Source organism: Chenopodium quinoa, unplaced genomic scaffold, assembly GCF_001683475.1.
Source record: "Chenopodium quinoa cultivar QQ74 unplaced genomic scaffold, ASM168347v1, whole genome shotgun sequence".
In the NCBI taxonomy this organism is placed as follows: domain Eukaryota; kingdom Viridiplantae; phylum Streptophyta; class Magnoliopsida; order Caryophyllales; family Amaranthaceae; genus Chenopodium; species Chenopodium quinoa.
Window position 1 is genome coordinate 2,970,297 of NW_018742244.1, and position 18,952 is coordinate 2,989,248.

General features: G+C 35.4%; 2 protein-coding genes across 3 annotated transcripts; one reads left to right on the forward strand and one right to left on the reverse strand.

Annotated features, from left to right (window-relative positions):
• Positions 1-633: 633 nt before the first annotated feature.
• On the reverse strand, positions 634-2,152 carry LOC110681927. The gene has a single exon (XM_021858105.1). It carries the CDS (start codon positions 1,528-1,530, stop codon positions 1,054-1,056), a length of 477 nt encoding a protein of 158 aa, XP_021713797.1. The 5' UTR covers positions 1,531-2,152; the 3' UTR covers positions 634-1,053.
• An 8,521-nt stretch (positions 2,153-10,673) lies between these two features.
• Positions 10,674-18,392, forward strand: LOC110681935 (CMP-sialic acid transporter 4-like). Of its 2 annotated transcripts, none has more exons than XM_021858117.1 (15): positions 10,674-10,903; positions 11,242-11,299; positions 11,401-11,467; positions 11,598-11,709; positions 11,896-11,975; positions 12,197-12,272; positions 12,369-12,469; positions 12,901-12,972; positions 14,465-14,513; positions 14,610-14,651; positions 14,788-14,909; positions 15,154-15,213; positions 16,032-16,080; positions 17,645-17,739; positions 17,819-18,392. In XM_021858117.1, exons 1-15 carry the CDS (start codon positions 10,877-10,879, stop codon positions 17,868-17,870), a joined length of 1,062 nt encoding a protein of 353 aa, XP_021713809.1. In that variant the 5' UTR covers positions 10,674-10,876; the 3' UTR covers positions 17,871-18,392. The 2 variants fall into 2 exon arrangements, with proteins under 2 accessions (XP_021713809.1, XP_021713817.1); XM_021858125.1 differs by having other exon boundaries at positions 10,676-10,903; positions 11,422-11,467.
• Positions 18,393-18,952: the final 560 nt, after the last annotated feature.

The following is an 18,952-nucleotide window of genomic DNA, read 5'->3' on the forward strand; positions in this document are numbered from 1 at the left end:
TCAAAAGTTGTGGAAGGTCTCTTTTCATAGGATATTTGTTTAACTTTGTAATGTACGAGTAGTAAATTACTCATCATCTAGTTAGTTGATGATCCATGCATTCATGAGGATTGAAAAAACAATACATTTATAAGAATTACAAAAATAACACGTATTTAATTGAAGCTTTTTGAATAATTATGAGTAAACACTTCGTAATGCTTCATACGAAAGAAAGGTGTGTAACGCCTTATACTCCGTAATTTTTAATGTGCATGCAATGTATGGTGCTTACTACGATTTTAATGTACATAACAGTAATGACACGCAAACTTGTAAAAGAGCGCGCATATTAAGTCGGCAACATGTTTATTGCTCCCAAGGCCATGATGTAGTTTGCAAAACACCAGTGCAATGTAGCACATAGGTATTATTCTTCTTTCTATGTGAAATGACTAAATGAGCATATTATTGCAACTTTAACAAGCACCAACTTTGGTTACTATGCTCCATTTAAAAGCAACCTTTAACTTGCTATAGAAGTGTAAAAAACTCTGTCATTTCCCCTTTTCTTCCCTAATAGAATCTTGATTTTTTTTTATTTTTTTTTTTTTAACAATTATTGTACAATAATACAGCTTCTAAAATAATGGAGAAGAATTAATATTGGCCTTTTTCGATTACCCATTCTTAAAGAAACAACAAAACATTGAAATATAATTACTTGTACATACATTTTTACAAATTACACTAAAATACCAAACAATTCTACCCAAAAAACAATACTTGTAAAAATAATGAACAAATAATAAAATTAACCAAATAATAACATGTAATATCAATCATATTAATCACTACTAATAATATTCTATATACCCTTCAAAATCCTACCTCCAAAACACCCACCATTTTCTGAATTCAATCTTCCTCTCATCCTTTTCATCTTGTTTGCAAAGATCTCCACGCATACAACATTACATGAAAAAAATTACATCAATTATTCATTATAAAGAATTAATCTTGATTAGATTAATTAATCAAGCAATAATACTCTGTTTTTCATAATAATAATTTTCAACCAAGAGTAGAACCTCTTCTCATTGAACCATTATGGTTTTGATACTTAAAAGTCTGAGGAAGAGACATATCATCGTATCTAAGAATCTTCCTAACCTCAGATTTAACCTTAAAAAACAGATGCATTAAACTTCCCCTGTTTTGAAACCCAAGAAAACGTTTTTCTTCTTCATTCATTTCCAGATCTTGAACAAAAGTGGGCTTTCGTGACAAAACCCAAGCCCAGCCCAAATCCCACCATTTCTTGATCGAACTTCCCGCGTTTTCTCCCATGGAAGACAGAGACTTGGACCGATGAATAGCCCATGAAGTTGCAGGAGAAGCAGAGATTGAAGAAGGATGAAGGTTTAAGGAAAGAGACGAAAGCCGCCTTCGTAAACTTGGTTGATCATCTGAAGAAGAAGGTGATGATGAAATTGGAAGTGATGAACTCTTTGTTGTTCTTTGTTGAATGGTTTGAACTATTGAGCTCATTGCAAAAAAAAGCGTCGGTTTTTTTGCGTTGTTGAAATGAAAGCGTTGGAGGAGGAAATGAAAGTGTCGGTTTAGAGAGAGGGAGAATATAGAGGGGAGTTTGTTTAAGGGAGGGAGTGTTGAAGAATGGGAGAAATGAGAAACAGCTAATTGGTAATAAGGGTTTTTGGAAACAGGCTGGTTGATTCCTTCTTTCCTTGAATTACTTTGTTTTAAGGCATAGAAAGAAGGGATTGGAGGGTGGGGTGATCATGGTAGGGTCGTTTTAGCTTATTATTTGTATGTATGTATGTATTGTAATGGTGACCACTTTTTTTTTATTTCTTAAAATTGATGGTGTAACGATTTGTACATTAAAAGATTGAGCTTGTTATTAAGGAGTGCTTGGATCATGTAGGAAGAGAGTTTTTATTGTCTGAAATGAAGGTTGTGGGTTTGAGTCTTGAGAATGACAATAATATTTTTTATTTTTTCAATTGAGTTCTTGAAAGAGCTTAGTTTTTTTTTTTTTTTAGAAAAATTAATTGTTAGAGCCTGTTCTCTTCGGCTTATTTTCAGTTTAAATTAGTTCCTAGTTTCTTTATCTCATAAACAGTTCATCAGAACAGGTCCTTAATTTTTTATAGTTCTTGATATTAGATGTTATAAACTTAGTTAATTAAACCATAAAATTTCATTATTCCATCCAACTTAAATATTTTACCTTATATATAATGTAATTAAAAATATTTTACCCCTAGAGTATTTTCTCAACCAATTAAATCCATTTATTTCTCCCCTCAAGTGAAAGAAAAAAAACCATTTATTTCACTACATTTGATTAAACCCACTTTTCTCGCGAACTCGAGTGTAATTAGAGTTAGAGCAAACAAAGCTTAACCGGAAACAACTTAACAAATTAATACGTGGCGGGAAGCCTGGACTATAAGAATGCGCGGGAGTCACAGAGCGGTGGCGTGTGAAAGTGGGACCATGTGAGGCTGTCGGTTGACAATACGCCGCCGACACTATTATTATTTCCATTTTCTCTTTAAACAAAAACTCTGGCTAAATTTTTTTTTGTACGTACTTATAAATTTCAATGGGTTATGGACTATAGGGCCGCCTTTCGAGTAGGCCCATTTCCTAAAGTCTACCAGCTAATTTGTACATTTTCCTATTTTCGTCCTAATAATTGGAAGAAATTTTCCCAATAGTTAGGAAACAAGACATAAATCTTGTTAACATTGTTTTTTCTTACCTCACTTTTTTTCTTTCCTTATTGTTTTTACTCCGTAATTACTTAAAACAATTTTTTTCAATTTCACCACCTTTTACTTCCTTTCATAATTATGATTGTGATATTTTGTTTGGTTAACCTAAAAAGTGTCAGATGAAGTTGAAATTTCTAATCAATTCCAAATTCCTATACACTACCTAGGTGTTAGAATCCAACTCCTTTTGATGTTTTAGTTTCCCTTTAAGTGCTTTCCTAGAGTTTAGTTTATGCTTTCTTAGCTCGAGGTCCCATTATTGTGTTACTGTCAGATCAGTGTTCACTAGGGATTCTCCTACTATGTTATTTAAAGCTCTTTAGATGGTGAATGATTAATGAAATCTTAAGCCTTCTACCAAGTGTTGCTTTGCTCTTATGCTTGTTTGTTGTTAGACCTTTATAGATATTGTGTCTTACTTGCATAATTTCTCCCCTCCAAACCAACTTGATGCACTAAGAACTCGTGGTTCGGACCCTCTTGTGCCCGCCTTGAATTATCGGCCGTCACAAGCCCCGACCACCCGCACTCCGTTGCCCAAATAGACGTGAGTGCTCTTTGATTTAATTGCCCGCTTGTGTTGTTCTGTGCTCGCAAGCCCCTCTTCCGCTCAAGGATAGCGTTATTGCCGCCAAAAGGCTAGAGCGCGCCGCACGTTTCGGGGTCATAACTCCCGGACCGTGACACTAGGTTTCTAGGACATTTGCACGGAATGGAAGGAACAAAGGAAAAAAAGAGATTGAAATGAAAACCCCTTAAATTTACGTTGTTGTTTAGTTTAAAAAAATAAAAAATAAAAAATAAAAGAGGGAAACAAGCCACCTTCTCCGAACAACCACCACTACACGACCTAGGGGTGTTCAAATATCAATCCGGGCCACAATAACTAGTCCGGTCTCCAAATTGAGAAATTCATTTTTTATGTCTTCGGTTTGGTTCGGTCCAAATCAGGTCATTTCGCAACTTGCATTGATTTCGTAAACTCAAGCCTACCACATACATTTATGACAACATATAATAGTCATATATGCTTCCAAACGACATTATATGACCCCGAGATGTATCCCCTAGAGCCTCAAGACTTTTCGCGCACCAGGGCCCAAAACCTCAAAAATTCCTCAAAAACGTGGATAATAGCCTTCAATTTTGGAATTTTTTGAATTTTTTTTGCCCGCAAATAAAAATTGTCGAGATGTTTACCATGGTCCCTATACTCTCCGGGAGTCCAATTAGGTGGACGGAATCATCCAATATGCCCTTAAACGGTCAATTTACCCGTTTATAATGCACTGATTTCGTTAACTCATGCCTACCACGGACGTTTGTGACAACATATAATGCTCATATATGGTTCCAAACGGCATTATAAGACCCCGAGATATATCCCATAGTAACTAAAGACTTTTCGACACCGAGCCTCGAAACATACAAAATTCCTCAAAAAGCGTGGATAATAGCCTTCAATTTTGGATTTTTTTGGGTTGTTTTTCGACCTAAAATAAAAATTGCCGAGATGTTTACCATGGTCCCTAATACTATCCTAGAGTCCAATTGGGTGGGCGGAATTATCCAATTTGCCTTTAAACGGTCAACTTACCCGTTTTTAACTTGCACAGATTTCGTTAACCCATGCCTACCACGGACATTTGTGACAACATAAAATGATTATATATGGTTCCAAACGACATTATTTTACCTCGATATATATCCCATAGTATCTCAAGACTTTTCGACACCGGCCCCGAAACCTCCAAAATTTCTCAAAAAGCATGGATAATAGCCTTCAATTTTGGATTTTTTTAACTTTTTTTTCGACCTGAAATAAAAATTGACGAGATGTTTACCATGGTTCCTAATACTCTCCCGGAGTCCAATTGGGTGGGCGAAATCATCCAATTTGCCTTTAATCGGTCAATTTACCCGTTTATAACTTGCACCGATTTCGTTAACTCATGGCTACCACAGACGTTTGTGGTAACTTATAATGATCATATATGGTTCCAAACGGCATTATATGACCCCGATATATATCCCATAGTATCTCAAGACTTTTCGACACCGGGACCCGAAACTTCCAAAATTCCTCAAAAAGCATGGATAATAGCCTTCAATTTTGGATTTTTTTGACTTATTTTCGACCGGAAATAAAAAATTCCGAGATGTTTACCATGGTCTCCAATATCCTATGGGAGTCCAATTGGGTGGGCGGAATCATCCAATATGCCCTTAAACGGTCAATTTACCCGTTTATAACTTGCATCGATTTCGTTAACTCATGCCTACCACGGACGTTTGTGACAGCATATAATGATCATATATGGTTCCATACGGCATTATATGACCCCGAGATATATCACATAGTATCTCAACACTTTTCGACACCAGGCCTAGAAACCTAGAAAATTTCTCAAAAACCGTGGATAATAGCCTTCAATTTTGGATTTTTTTGAGTTTTTTTCGACCTGAAATAAAAATTTCTGAGATGTTTACCATAGTCCCTAATATTATCCTAGAGTCCAATTGGGTGGGCGGAATTATCTAATTTGCCTTTAAACGGTCAACTTACCCGTTTTTAACTTGCACATATTTCGTTAACCCATGCCTACCACGGACATTTGTGACAACATAAAATGATTATATATGGTTCCAAACGACATTATTTTACCTCGATATATATCCCATAGTATCTCAAGACTTTTCAACACCGGCCCCGAAACCTCCAAAATTTCTCAAAAAGCATGGATAATAGCCTTCAATTTTGGATTTTTTTGACTTTTTTTTCGACCTGAAATAAAAATTGACGAGATGTTTACCATGGTCCCTAATACTCTCCCGGAGTCCAATTGGGTGGGCGAAATCATCCAATTTGCCTTTAATCGGTCAATTTACCCGTTTATAACTTGCACCGATTTCGTTAACTCATGGCTACCACAGACGTTTGTGGTAACTTATAATGATCATATATGGTTCCAAACGGCATTATATGACCCCGATATATATCCCATAGTATCTCAAGACTTTTCGACACCGGGACCCGAAACTTCCAAAATTCCTCAAAAAGCATAGATAATAGCCTTCAATTTTGGATTTTTTTGACTTATTTTCGACAGGAAATAAAAAATTCCGAGACGTTTACCATGGTCTCCAATATCCTATGGGAGTCCAATTGGGTGGGCGGAATCATCCAATATGCCCTTAAACGGTCAATTTACCCGTTTATAACTTGCATCGATTTCGTTAACTCATGCCTACCACGGACGTTTGTGACAACATATAATGATCATATATGGTTCCATACAGCATTATATGACACCGAAACATATCCCATAGTATCTCAAGACTTTTCGACACCGGCCCCGAAACCTCCAAAATTTCTCAAAAAGCATGGATAATAGCCTTCAATTTTGGATTTTTTGACTTTTTTTTCGACCTGAAATAAAAATTGACGAGATGTTTACCATGGTCCCTAATACTCTCCCGGAGTCCAATTGGGTGGGCGAAATCATCCAATTTTCCTTTAATCGGTCAATTTACCCGTTTATAACTTGCACCGATTTCGTTAACTCATGGCTACCACAGACGTTTGTGGTAACTTATAATGATCATATATGGTTCCAAACGGCATTATATGACCCCGATATATATCCCATAGTATCTCAAGACTTTTCGACACCGGGACCCGAAACTTCCAAAATTCCTCAAAAAGCATGGATAATAGCCTTCAATTTTGGATTTTTTTGACTTATTTTCGACCGGAAATAAAAAATTCCGAGATGTTTACCATGGTCTCCAATATCCTATGGGAGTCCAATTGGGTGGGCGGAATCATCCAATATGCCCTTAAACGGTCAATTTACCCGTTTATAACTTGCATCGATTTCGTTAACTCATGCCTACCACGGACGTTTGTGACAGCATATAATGATCATATATGGTTCCATACGGCATTATATGACCCCGAGATATATCACATAGTATCTCAACACTTTTCGACACCAGGCCTAGAAACCTAGAAAATTTCTCAAAAACCGTGGATAATAGCCTTCAATTTTGGATTTTTTTGAGTTTTTTTCGACCTGAAATAAAAATTTCTGAGATGTTTACCATAGTCCCTAATATTATCCTAGAGTCCAATTGGGTGGGCGGAATTATCTAATTTGCCTTTAAACGGTCAACTTACCCGTTTTTAACTTGCACATATTTCGTTAACCCATGCCTACCACGGACATTTGTGACAACATAAAATGATTATATATGGTTCCAAACGACATTATTTTACCTCGATATATATCCCATAGTATCTCAAGACTTTTCAACACCGGCCCCGAAACCTCCAAAATTTCTCAAAAAGCATGGATAATAGCCTTCAATTTTGGATTTTTTTGACTTTTTTTTCGACCTGAAATAAAAATTGACGAGATGTTTACCATGGTCCCTAATACTCTCCCGGAGTCCAATTGGGTGGGCGAAATCATCCAATTTGCCTTTAATTGGTCAATTTACCCGTTTATAACTTGCACCGATTTCGTTAACTCATGGCTACCACAGACGTTTGTGGTAACTTATAATGATCATATATGGTTCCAAACGGCATTATATGACCCCGATATATATCCCATAGTATCTCAAGACTTTTCGACACCGGGACCCGAAACTTCCAAAATTCCTCAAAAAGCATGGATAATAGCCTTCAATTTTGGATTTTTTTGACTTATTTTCGACCGGAAATAAAAAATTCCGAGATGTTTACCATGGTCCCTAATACTCTCCTTGAGGCCATTTGGCGGGCGGAATCATCCAACTTGTCTTTAAACGTTTAATTTACCCATTTACAATTTTCACCGATTTCGTTAACCCATTCCTACCACGAACGTTTATGACAACATATAATGATCATATATGGTTCCAAACAGCATTATATGACACCGAAATATATCCCATAGTATCTCAAGACTTTTCGACACCGGGCCTTTAAACCTACAAAATTTCTCAAAAAGCGTGGATAATAGCCTTTAATTTTGGATTTTTTTGAGTTTTTTTCGAGCTATAATAAAAATTGACGAGATGTTTGCCATGGTCCCTAATTTTATCCTAGAGTCCAATTGGGTAGGCGGAATTATCCAATTTTCCTTTAAACGGTCAACTTAACCGTTTATAACTTGCACCGATATCGTTAACTCATGCCTATCACGGACATTTGTGACAACATAAAATGATCATATATGGTTCCAAACGACATTATATCACCTCGAGAATTCGAGATATATCTCATAGTATCTCAAGACTTTTTGACACCGGCCCCGAAACCGCCAAAATTCCTCAAAAATCATAGATGCCTTCAATTTTAGAGTTTTTTTTTTTACTTTTTTCGACCTGAAATAAAAATTGATGAAATGTTTACCATGGTCCCTAATACCCTCCTGTAGTCCAATTTGGTGGGCGAAATCATCCAATTTGCCTTTAAACGGTCAATTTACCGTTTATAACTTGCACCTATTTTGTTAACTCATGCTTACCACGGACGTTTGTGATAACATATAATGATCATATATGGTTCCAAACATCATTATATGACCCCGAGATATATCCCATATTATCTCAAGACTTTTCGACACCGGGCCTAGAAACCTACAAAATTCCTCAAAAAGCGTGAAAAATAGTCTTCAATTTTGGATTTGTTTGACTTTTTTTTTTCCACCTGAAATAAAAATTGACGAGATGTTTACCATGGTCCCTAATACTCTTCTGGAGTCCAATTGAGTGGGCGGAATCACTCAATTTTCCTTTAAACGGTTAATTTACCATTTTATAACTTGCACCGATTTGTTAACTCATGCTTACCACGGACGTTTATGACAAACATATAATGATCATATATGGTTCACAACAGTATATATGACCCCGAGATATATCCCATAATATCTCAAGACTTTTCAACAACGGGTCTAGAAACTTACAAAAATTTTCAAAAAGCGTGGATAGCTTTCAATTTTTGATTTTTTTGACTTTTTTTCGACCTGAAACAAAAATTGCTGAGATGTTTACCGTGGTACCTAATACTATCCCAGAGTCTAATTGGGTTTATCCAATTTGCCTTTAAACTTTCAACTTACCCGTTTATAACTTGCACTGATTTCGTTAACTCATGCCTACCAAGGACGTTTGGGACAACATATAATGATCATATATGGTTCCAAACGGCATTATATGACCCTGAGATATATCCTATAGTATCTCAAGACGACATCGGGCCCCAAAAACCTCCAAAATTCTCAAAAAGCGTGGATAGTAGCCTTTAAATTTGGATTTTTTTGACTTTTTTCGCCTGGAAATAAATTTTTTTGAGATGTTTACCATGGTCTCTAATACCCTCCGGGAGTCCAATTGGGCGGGCGAAATCATCCAATTTGCCTTTAAATGGTCAATTTACCCGTTTACAACTTGCACCGATTTCGTTTAACTCATGTCTACCACGGACGTTTATGACAACATTTAATGATCATATATATATGGTTCCAAACGTCATTATATGACCCCAAAATGTATCCCCTATTACCTCAAGAATTTTCGATATCGGACCCCGAAACCTCCAAAATTCCTCAAAAAACGTGGATAATAGCCTTTAATTTTGGATTTTTTTAGCTTTTTTTCGCTCGCAAATAAAAATTGCTGAGATGTTTACCATGGTTTCGTACACACCTCTTATATTGGCTATAAGCTTTCATGGGGCCTTTACGTAGTCGTATAATGGTCATATATGGGTACCACAATATTATATGACCTCGGGATACATCCCGTTATGTGAAATTCCGACACGAGTCTCGACAACTTCTAAATCGCTCCGATTTCGTGTATAGGTTTTGGACCGAATCGATTTTTTTACTCAAAATTATGCATGAAACCTTTAATAATGATTAATTTTATCCTTATATGTTTAGAAAAATTTAATTGTATAAGCTTTGTTGTACTAATCATACATAAAAAGACGTTATAATATTGTTTTTCTCTTTTTTTTTGTTTTTTTTTGAGTTTTCCATAAAGTTATTAAAGATTTAATGTTTTTTTTAAAAAAAATTCTAAAATCGGTCCAAAGAGGTCTGGTCTGGTCCAGGTTTGGTCCCAACTTAATCGGTCTGATTTTTCGGTTCTTGAAATTCTAATTTTCGTTTTGGTCCAAGTCGATTCGGCCTTTGACTGATGAACAACCCTAACACCAGTGTTACACCACCCCCTATTTTCTTCACTTTTCCAACTTCTCCAACCCCCACTCGCTACCCCTCATCGGCTATCCCCTTCGTCTAGGGTTTTAAAGGTGGGGGAGGGCTGACCAAATGTTTTATAGGCAGGGGGTGGGGGAGGACCAACGAAGGGTAGGGGGAAAGGCAGTGGTGCGATGGTTGGTTTTTTTTAGTGGTGTGAGTAGGTAGGAGAGTGGTGGTTAAAGGAATGACTGAATGAGAATAGAAAGACTGAGAGAGGGTGAGGAATCAACTTGGAAGGATTATTGGGGAATGGAGAAGATAAAAGAAATGGGAAAAACGACCTAATAAACAACAAAGGAATAAAGGTAGTTAATTTCTGTTTTCTTTGATAAATACCCCAACTAAACGACTCCTTAATACTTAATATACGGAGTAATTTTTTCTAGGGTAATGCTATACATAGCCCTTAGGGCTAAGCATTAAAAACACTCTTGGAAATTATATAAAATTAGGAATTCATGACAAAATCACGCGTAGATCAGTGTAATTAGTATGAATTTGTCATGATTTTCTAAATTTAAACAGTTTTCAAAAGTATTTTTAATGCTTATATGTAGCTCTAAGGGCTATGTGCCTATGTATAACATTTTCCTTTTTTCTATACCGTTTTACTCCGAAGTCTGTAACAGTAACGAGATGTCACAAATCACGATATCGCACAGCTCGCTCGACGAGTCGACGCTCCTTCAATTTTTTTTTGTTCAGACGCGATATCAAACACAGTCCTACTAGTCTACTACACTACAGCACTGTGAGTCTGTGAGTGACGGTGTGTAAACCATCTCTTCTGAAGATCAAATTTCTCAGCAGACTTTGATTTTGCCTTCTCTAATGGAGTATCGCAAGATCAAGGATCAGGTTCATCTCTCTCCTTCGCACTATTTTATCAATTGTTGTCTTGTTCATCGCAGAAATTCTGTATTTTCATCAATGTCCGATTTTCTCCAGTTCCAGAAGACAATTTCTTCTCATTTTCAGTTATTGCAATTGAACCTTACAATTTATGAATGCGATTTCAATTTTCGTAGTTTCGTAATCATCACGTTTAATCTTATCGCGATTACTGGAAAAAAATTGAGTTTTGCAATTAATTTGATTTGAATGATCCAATTATCTATTCATTATAGAACCTGCATTTGATTGCTGTAAACTAAGTGAAAACAGAAGATTTGAGAATTGATTTTGATTTGTTTTAGGATGAAGATGAAGAATCCGCAGGTGACCTAGAACTTTCACGAGGGAAACCTAATTCAGGTTTATTATCCCCTAATTTGATTGATTTGAAATTCTTGTTACTTAATACTAGAATTTTTTTAGTATAAATTTAAGTTATCTCAATTTCGGCTAATTTTTAGCTGGTATGATGAACAATGTAGCTGCTTTGGGAGCTTTATCTGGTGTAGCACCTCAATGGAAGCGCAAGTATGATTGTGTTCTTTTAATTTAGCTGATTTTAACTCTACATTGTTATGTATAAGAAGTAGATGTGGTTAGACGGAAATCTAGTTCGTTGGATTAATTGCTATTGATGCCTTTCTTGTCTTGAAAATAGGTCGATGGTTACGCTTGCGCTGACTATACTTACTAGTTCACAAGCTATACTTATTGTCTGGTCAAAGAGAGCTGGGAAATATGATTACAGTGTTACAACCGCAAATTTTTTGGTGAGCGAAATCTTCATTTGTCTGAGATTGACGCATTACCCATTTAATTACTTGTAGCTGAGCTTGAAAACATTGTTTCTGTGACTATTCCAGCAGACCTGGACTTCTTTGATATTGATTTAAATTTTCTTCTGTTTTGACTACAAAGTTCTTGATTTCGGATCCTACCCTTTGCTTTGCTTCCAGGTTGAAACTTTGAAATGTGCATTATCACTCTTAGCCTTGGCAAAAATCTGGAGAACTGAAGGTGTTACTGATGACAATAGGTAGTATATTGTTGATTACATATTTCTGCCTATTACTTGTCAAGTATATTGTAATTGCATGATTGAGAAGTTGCCTATTCTTGAGTTATACCCAAGGAAAATTATGCTGTCTTTCCAGACATTTTCATATAACTTTCCTAGTTTCCTGTTTGGTCTTATTGTTTCAATGTTCATCTGGAATATTGATGCTGATTTGAGTTTCCCCATGGTTATTATACTAGGTTAAGCACTACAGTGGATGAAGTAATTGTATATCCTATACCAGCAGTGCTTTATTTGGTTAAGAATTTGCTCCAGGTTGTTTTCAGTTGTCTGGGTTGCTTCTTTTTCTTTCTTTTTTCTAATGAAAGATTTGCCTCTGGTTTCTCACCATTTTACACCTGACATTCCCAGTATTATATCTTTGCATACGTGGATGCTCCAGGATATCAAATATTGAAAAATCTGAATATAATTAGCACTGGTGTTCTCTATCGTATCATTCTTAAGAAGCGGTAAGCCCCTTTATGTTAAAGATACTTGACGTCATTTATACTGTCTGCTAATAAAGCATATGTTTTGTTCTGCATTATCTTACTTGAGAAAAGTTGAGAACTCTGTTATCCTTCATGATTTTTTCAGAAAAGTTTTAAGAACTCTAGGAGGATCCCAGGGAATTGAATAGCCAATATTATGAAAATCTCGAAATCTGACATATCCTTTGTATTATTGGGTAGCTAGGATTACAGATTATCAAGAAATAAAAATTTGATTTGATTTATTTTAGGATCTTTTCTGTTGAAACAGTCCTGCAGTTTGATGATATCTGTTGCCAATTAATTTAATTTTAAGATTCATTGGTAGGGTCCAATATTGAACATGGCTGCTGATACTGATTCTTATCAGAGTAAATGACCATTCTAATAATCTATTTGTGATTTTTCAGGTTAAGTGATATTGAGTGGGCTGCTTTCATTCTACTGTGTGCTGGGTGCACCACTGCACAGCTCACCTCCAAGTAAGAGTGGTCACCTGGTCATAAACTCATTATTCTTGTGACTAGATTTATAATACTCTGTTATGTGGCTTGGTTATAATCACTGTTGTCAATGGTATTTTCAGTTTCAATAACTAGAGGAATAAGCTCCTTAGTTTCAGTTGGTACTTTGGTAGTTGGGAATTTACCAATTTTCTAATATATACATAAACATAAAAAAGAAATACATAGGAAGATGGCAGGGGTAGGATAATTCTCTGGAGTATACATTAATTAGTCATAAATTTCTTATAATGGTAGAACAAATACATTATTGACAGGGGTAGGCTAATTCATTAATTATTTTCCAGAGGATCAGTTTTCTTAGATTTACATGTAGTTGTATGGATGTCCATAGTAACTTTTACCATCTATAAATTTTGATGTGAGTAAGCATCTTATAATCCATGGTAATGTGTTCCCAAAATGTACTATATCCCTAAAATGTGTCCCCAAAAGGTGATGTCCTCTATTAAAATCATGATAATGGGAACACTCTACTTTCAAACCTGGACCTTTTGATGTTCTCTAAGCTTATATGAATGACTACTTTGATAATTGATATCATGACAAAGTAATGATAGGGGTCAATTACTTTTATTGTCCTAGGTGAGGCGATTTTAAAGAGGCACAAATCTGTCTTTTATACACCAAATTCAATTAAATATTAGTAAGAGCAAATTTTTCAATGAGGCACACCAAGGGCATAAGACAACTGATATAAGTATAATTATGATATTACTTATTTCCACAAGAGCTTTTTTTATAGACTGATTATAAGTATAATTATGATATTACTTATTACAGTAATGCTAGTAATTACAGGGACAATTATAAACTTAAGACAACTGATGGCAATGCCAATGTGGGCTGCAATAGGTGAAGAAAAAAAAGGTATAATAAGTACAAACTAAAGCCATGATTGTGAAAATGCTAGTCAGGAAACCTAGGAATCTGAGGGAAAGGAAGAAGGAGTGGAAATACCTACAGCTGATATCCTGTATAAAACAAAAAATAAATCCCCGTGGATCATAGTGTCTCAAAGGTTCCAATTAAAGGTCATATCCTCGCCAAGCTTAACGCAGGCTTGTCTTATCAGCGCCTGCAACTTTTCTCGGGTCTACCTTGTTTTCCTTAGTGTCTCAAAGGTTCCAATTAAAGGTCATATCCTAACCAAGCTTAATACAGGCCAAATCTTGTCTTATCAGATCCTGCAACTTTTCTCTGGTCTACCTTATTTTCCTTTACATCCCCTTAAAACTAATTTTTCACTCCTCAAAAGAGCTTCTGAATGCTGCCTCTAATGTGCCTGATCATGCTATTTGATCTATCAAACTTGCTGTATAGCCATTGCTTTTCTGTGAATCTATCTTTTTCTATCTTTTGTGCTAGCTTACCACAGCTGTGGAATAATACTTGTACAAAATGTTAGTTTTATGTGTTCTCTGCTTAAAACGTTCCTTCCATCATGCAGTTCTGATCATGTTCTTCAGACTCCACTTTATGGTTGGGTCATGGCCATTGTAAGTTGTTTTTGTTTATTTAAAGTAATTTTCCTGTTGATTAAAGACTAACATTGGATATTGTATTTTGGAATAATGCTTTAGAATTTTTCGTAGGTCATGGCTCTTTTGAGTGGGTTTGCTGGGGTCTACACGGAGGTAACTTCAGTAGATATAATTTGTCAATTTAGCACTTATTTTGTGTTAACCTATGTTAAGTGAGCTATATTGATGCAGAGTAGTAAACAATAGCTGACTTGATCTTAGTGCTGATACATATGTTCTGTATTCCCAGGCAATTATCAAGAAACGTCCCCAAAGAAACATAAACGTGCAGAACTTCTACTTATACGTCTTTGGAATGATTTTCAATGCCATTGCAATAGTTATTCAAGATTTTGATGAAGTTGCAAATAAGTATGTACTGTTCAATGATTTATGGACATTAATGCACAAAAGTCAGCACAAAGATCAACTGATTTCGCAAACTTATGTCTTTGGAATCTTTGTCCCCATGAATATGATCTTTGTGCTGATCAACTGATTTTTCCATGTAATTAATTATGTCAGTTGCAATGTCCATTAATTATTGTTGGCCCTGAATGATTTTATCTAAGATTCTCCATGCATTTGGATGCTAATTTCATTTGTGCTTTTGCAGGGGTTTTTTCCATGGCTACTCGTTCATTACTGTACTCATGATTGTAAACCATGCACTCAGGTATATTTTACGTGACCTCTAGTTTTCCTGATTGAAATAACTTAATAGGCGATAATTGCTCTCTTCTATTGTGATGAATCATGTTGGATGGAGAGTTATCCTCCAATCTATAATATCAGTTTTAGTTGATTGAATAAGATCTCAGAAATTGTTCATCCATGGCTAAGTGCACACATTGGCTGAGATATGTATTCTATAGATGATTTAACTGCAAATCTTGGATAACTCCAGGAGGCTAAGTAGAAATTAGATTTAGACTACTTCAGAATGTTCAGATGCCTGAAAAGGTTTCTTAAAGTGTGTCTTGTACGGCCTATACCGGGGTATACATAGTGTCATAGATGGACCATTGGTAATTAGGAAAACTAGGGGCCTTGCGAACATTATTAGCTAACATACTTTTTTTTGAGCTGTGCTAGACTCTTTCTAGAGTTTCATACTTTAGCTCTCCTTGTTCATAACAGTGTCATGCTTGCTTTTGTAGTCTTTTGTGGTCCATATGACCAATATTAAAGATTGAACTTGGGCAACTTAAGATATTGCTTGGTAGTAGTGCAAGAAGCTTTTCATAGGAGGTTGTAATTCTAGTTCCTTTATAACATATTATTGATGTATTTTGATATCCTGTATTTCATATGGGTACATGTGAACTGTTTATATACCACTTTATTAATAATAATTTAAAGCATTTCCTTTCTTCCTAAATCTTACATCATGGCAAGTCATCTAGCTACTAACCTGCTCTCCTCCGTTCTCAGTATTCTCAGTTATATTACATTGGATAATAAATTTGCTACATTTCAATCTTCTTCATGCAGTGGCATTGCAGTCTCAATGGTAATGAAATATGCTGACAATATCGTGAAGGTAAGACCTCTTAACAACTTGCTTTATTATTGAGCTTGGAGATATGAATTTACCTAATTGTGAACTCTCTCTGCCCCCATTAAACTTTTCATTTCTCTCAAAATACTTGTCCCCTGATAAATTTCCCATTTCTCACTTTAAATTGATATCCACACTATTAAATAATGCTTCGATTGTTATATATTCTTTTACCTCCTGACCTTAGGTTTCCTTTCTCTCTCACCTCCCCTAAAAACAATGAGTTATACTCACTGCCTTTTATTTACTATGTTACTCGGACTCTTTCATTTACCTCACGTGTTCGTGTCGACACGACTCGTGTCGGACACCGACACCGACACTTGGACGCTTCATTTTTAACTAAAAAGACAACTTTTTTCAAGAAAATGGGCGAGTCCGATGCTTGGACACCCGTGTCTAATTTGACACTTCATCCGAGTCCAAGTAACATAGTTTATTTATTCACCTTTATCCAACAAAACCCCACTGCTGTTTATCTCTTATATACTTTGTGTACAACCCAAAGTAGAAGTTAAATGAAAGATGAAGGAAGTACATGGAGTAATATTTAATATAATATTCTGATCTTTTTCTTTCGTGCTATCTGTTTGATCTGTGCATCGTCTGCAGTTGATCACTTGCTCGGTTGACCAACCCTCATCTTTAAATTTTCGCATTGCTTAATTGAATTTACCCTATTTTAATTTGGTCTATCCCTAGTTTAGGATACTAGATGCTTGTCTTGGGTTCATTAGCCTTTTTAGGATATGAAACAGGTGAAACATTTTCTTATCCTGACTAGTGGCGGATCCAGGATTTTCGAACTTATGAGTCACCATCAATATTGATCACTTGTTTCAATCCAAAAATTATATATATATAAAAAAAATTATATTTCACCAAAATGATTTCAATCCAAAAATAGGATATAAAAATACATACTATAAAACTATTACATTAAACTAACTTTATGATTGTTTACTTAAAAACAAGAATTATTAAAAAAAAAAAGTTAAATATCTTAAGAGACCGGTTATTAAATATAACAGTCTCTTTAATAAATATGAAAGCAACGCAAAAAATTATTCTAATTCAATGGCGGACAAAAAGAGACCTGTTATCTAGATAACAGGTCTCTAATGACGTGGTGGCAATAGCAGCTACAAAGAGACCACCTATCTGATATTTTAATAGGCGGTCTCTTTGATATTTAAAAAACTGACAGTGGGCTAATCTCAAATAGAAGAAACAAAGAGCTCTCTTTTTTTATTTTTTATTTTTTTTTGGTGCTAGTGAGTCACGTGACTCACTATGCACCTTAATAGATCCGCCCCTGATCTTGACTTCTTAAATTTGAACTAGTCAAGTAATAATGCATTGACAAGCATGGCTTCTGGCTATTCTTTCAGTGTCACTTGTCTCTTGGGCATCAGAAATGCCAAACTTTATGGCTCCAGGATTACATTTGCATGCTTTGTCTCTACCTGATGCCTTTAAACTTCACTAGTTTTACCTGCATGTTTAATCTTATGGAGATTTAACTTACATTGATAACATTTTGCAGGTATATTCAACTTCGGTGGCAATGTTGCTGACAGCAATTGTTTCTGTTTTTCTGTTCGGATTTCATCTCTCCCTTGCCTTTTTTCTTGGTGCTACGTAAGTTACTGTTCATCTTACAGTATATATTTTCAACTGTTGTACTGGACAAAGTTTTCTGAATAACTTGTTTTGGCAGTGTTGTGTCTGTCTCTGTGTATCTGCAAAAGTTTGGGAAAACGCCAAGGTAGCAGAACGCAGCTATTCCTCTCTTTACAGTTGGTCCCGTTGTACTTGTAGAATTTTTGCTAACAAAATGAGATAGATGATATTGTGGAATTCATATTGACAATGTCCTGAGGCTAGTGCTGTCCTGATTGGTGCTTCCGGTTCTAACAATTTCTAAGTCGGAGGAAAGGCTATAGTTTTTCTGGAGCCAGCGTGATGATCCTGCTACTACTCCTAGTCCATGTGAAAGATAGGTCGCATATAGAACTTGACCATGTTATATTGCATTAATCTTGTATGGATCATTGTAAATGTCAATATATACATAACATTTGAGCTACTTGTGGTAATATCCTGTAAAAGCTGCTGGTACAGGGACAGTCTGCATGTCCCCTTATGTGCTGTATATGCCAAGGTTGCCTAATTAGAGTACCTTGTCCATTGTCCAAGAGAGTATCTTAATTAGCATCTCACTCACTCTCAAATATAGTTGTATGAAATGGGATAATTTTTACAATTTGACAACTTAGAAATGACTTTTTTGATATGACATGTATTTTTAACATCTGAACCAATACAAATTATTAAATAGACCTGGTTCACACTAATTTATTGTGGACCACTAACATTAGGGAAATTATGGTTGTTTTATTAGAAAAAAAAACGGTCACTATAATAGAAAAAGGGTCTCTATGTTGAAATAAAAGTCATTTTGGTAATATATATGTTATAAAAGGTTAATTTTTTTAATGAAATATTTTATATACTGGTTAATTTGAATAATAAAGGTCACTATATTAAAATTAGGGTCATAACGTTGTACTTTAAGTTCACAATAATATTAAACGTTATACTAGTTTTAATAAAGGTTATTATGTTAAAAATAAGGTTACTATGTCAAAATTAAGGGTTACTATGTTCATATAATGTCAGTTGCGTGTGTATAAACCTCGGGTCCACAATAACATTATTGTGGACCAGGTCTACGCAAGATTTTTTCTGCTGAACCAATGACTTTGGTCTTCTCTTTTCTCCCATCGGTTTATGTTGATGTCTGAAAAATCGCACTGGTAATGGCTTTGTGGCAGTATTTGGGTAAAAAAAG